The 2673-nt window shown below is 34.9% G+C and overlaps 1 protein-coding gene across 2 annotated transcripts; it reads left to right on the forward strand.

Annotated features, from left to right (window-relative positions):
* The first annotated feature begins 445 nt into the window (after window positions 1-445).
* On the forward strand, window positions 446-979 carry LOC118732376. 2 transcript variants are annotated; one of them, XM_036461509.1, is made up of 3 exons: window positions 446-587; window positions 657-814; window positions 877-979. In XM_036461509.1, the coding sequence occupies exons 1-3, from the start codon at window positions 465-467 to the stop codon at window positions 905-907; spliced, it is 312 nt and encodes a 103-aa protein (XP_036317402.1). In that variant the 5' UTR covers window positions 446-464; the 3' UTR covers window positions 908-979. The 2 variants fall into 2 exon arrangements, with proteins under 2 accessions (XP_036317402.1, XP_036317403.1); XM_036461510.1 differs by having other exon boundaries at window positions 657-805.
* Window positions 980-2673: the final 1694 nt, after the last annotated feature.

Consider the following 2673-nt stretch of genomic DNA (forward strand, 5'->3'; position numbering starts at 1 on the left):
TCATACGATAGCATTTAGCGCTTTTGTTTTTCCGGATATTAGTGCACCTGTTACTATTGCGCTTGCTGCCTTTTGTATGCTTCTTAGTTTGCTGACATTATTGTTTAGTTTGCTTAGTTTAGGCCACAGACCAAAGCGCGTTTCTGCTAAAGATTCTATTGTAAGTGTAATTGTAAGGCCTTCAGCCTATGAAATTCGACATTGATATTCCAATCGAGAGTACTTCCCTGCACCCAACAAGCAAAAACTGCTCGACCACCAGAATACTGTAGCACATTTTTCAGAAATGACTTGTCAACAATGGGCCTGTGCCAATTGATAGAAAAGTTCTATGGTGGAAAAACTTTTTACTATGGTGATAAAATTTTACATTTCTGTTGTGCCAATTCGTAACTTTTTACTGCTGGAAATTTTTGACAGTTGCTTTGATGCACAAGAAGACTATCGTGTTTGCTATTTATAAAATGCAGCAATTATATAGAAAATATTTGCCTTTGATGATTTCAATTCTTCTGGAACTGAAATCCATGCATTTATTAGACCTTTTAGCAGTAATATTAGAAATAAAAACACGTCAAAACCGTCTGGTAAGTGTGTTCACAAAAATGTTTAAAACCGTGTACAATTGTTTCCAATAAAAACATATGTCGTTTTAGGGTATTATGTACATGCAACAAGACGTTTATTCCAAAATACTAAGCAACATTATGAACGGCGATAACAAGACTACAAAAATGTATCTTAGGTTGTCCTCTGCTTCGTTTCGAAAAATTGTAACTCACATTCCCATAAAGCGCCACGGATGGTCAGTGGAGTACGAAGTCATTTGCTTAATAAAGTCTTCAAATTATTTATATTGTTCTTACTCACTTCCAGCCTTCGTTGCTGTTGGCGTTCTTTGAACTGAACCAAACATCCTTGTCAATGCGCTTTTCCAGAAGGATTCTGCGTTCTGAACTGCTCCCTGTAAAATAGTATTTTTAATTAAAACAAGTGAGCAGCGCTGTCTTTGGCTATGCCGAAGGCTTCATACCTTTCATGAACATCTGCAAATTTTAGTTTGACAGATTACTGATTTTGAATACATCTGCATACATCGATAGAGGAGTTACATACTTATATAAAAAATCGCATCTAAACAATCAGAGGTATGGAAGATATACTTTATATGGCACCAATCTAAGTGATTTTCACTGCTATGTGATCGGTATGTAAACCGGTAACACAATTTATTGGGTTTAGTTTCCTACATAAAGGAGATATATGGCAAAAACTGGTATCTGAACAATCAGTGCTATAGGAGATAAAGCTTATACAGCATAGATTTTGACGATTTTCTCAGTAGACTTTGTATTATTATTTATAAAATATCTTACGAAATTTAGCGGTTTTAGCTGTTCAAATAAAGGAGTTTTACAGTAAAATCCCATATCTGAACAATCAGATGTATGGAAGATATATGTTGTAGTCACCCGATCCTTGTTATTTTCACTGTAAGTATTCTGTTAATGAGTGAAAATGGTGCGAAATTTCATGTTCCTAACTGCATAAATGGAGGAGATATGATAAAAGACCTCATATCTGAACAATCAGTTGTATGGGGGGCTGCAGGTTATAGTGACCCGATCTTCGTTATTTTCACTGTAAGTCTTCTGCTGATAATGAGTGAAAACAGCGCGAAATTTCATGGTCCTAGCTACATAAATGGATGAATTACAACGAAAAATCTCATATCTGAACAATCAGTTGTATGGGAGCTATAGGTTTTAGTTATCCGATCTTTTTAATTTTCACTGTAAGTTTTCTGTTGATAATTATTGAAAACTGTGCGGAATTTCCTGTTCCCAGCTATATAAATGGAAGAGATATAACGAAAAATTGTATATCTGAACAATCAGTTGTATGGGAGCTATAGGTTATAGTGACCCGATCTTTGTAATTTTCACTGTAAGAATTCTGTTGATAATGGGTGCAAGGGCTGCAAAATTTCATGTTCGTAGCTGCATAAATGGAGAAGTTATAACGAAAAATCTCATATCTGAACAATCAGTTGTATGGGAGCTATATGTTATAGTGGTCCGATTCTTCCGGTTCCGACAAATGATTAATACATTATAAAAATACACCCACCTACCAAATTTTATCCGGATATCTCGAAAACTGAGAGACTAGATTGCATACAAACAGACAGACAGACGGACAGACGGACAGACGGACATGGCTAAATCAACTCAGCTCGACGTTCTGATCATATAAGTATACATTTTAATGGGTCTATCTCTTTTTGTTCTGGTACTTACAAACATCGGACCAAAGTTATAATACCATTTCATGCTCATGAAAGGTATAAAAATACATAACGCCTTTTCATATGTAAATCTGAAATTAAATATTACAAGTTATATAGCTTTTATTTATTTTTTTTGCCGGCGGGACCATGTTCTTTTATTTCCACTCGCTTTTGTTTTCTTTAATTTATGTTTATACGTGCGTTGTTCGTTTTTTCTTCTTGATAATGCTTGCTGTCAAATTTTTCACTAGCCCTGCCGTATCAAACATTTTTATTCACCTCATAGCTGTCAAAAATTTACTATCCAGAGAACTTTTCTATCAATTGGCACAGGCCCAATGAGGAAAATTTACAGTTGTAGAGTGAAGTTACAATCAAAACTT

The sequence above is a fragment of the Rhagoletis pomonella genome, unplaced genomic scaffold (genome assembly GCF_013731165.1).
Source record: "Rhagoletis pomonella isolate Grant_MI unplaced genomic scaffold, Rhpom_1.0 Rhpom_scaffold_19509, whole genome shotgun sequence".
NCBI classification, from domain to species: domain Eukaryota; kingdom Metazoa; phylum Arthropoda; class Insecta; order Diptera; family Tephritidae; genus Rhagoletis; species Rhagoletis pomonella.

Excerpts from the sequence above, each read along its gene's own strand:
- LOC118732376 (XM_036461509.1), top strand. The coding sequence starts at position 465 with ATGCAGCAATTATATAGAAAATATTTGCCTTTGATGATTTCAATTCTT. Across the intron at positions 588-656 it reads AAACACGTCAAAACCGTCTG|GGTATTATGTACATGCAACA; the intron begins GTAAGTGTGTTC and ends ATGTCGTTTTAG. Across the intron at positions 815-876 it reads CGCCACGGATGGTCAGTGGA|CCTTCGTTGCTGTTGGCGTT; the intron begins GTACGAAGTCAT and ends ACTCACTTCCAG.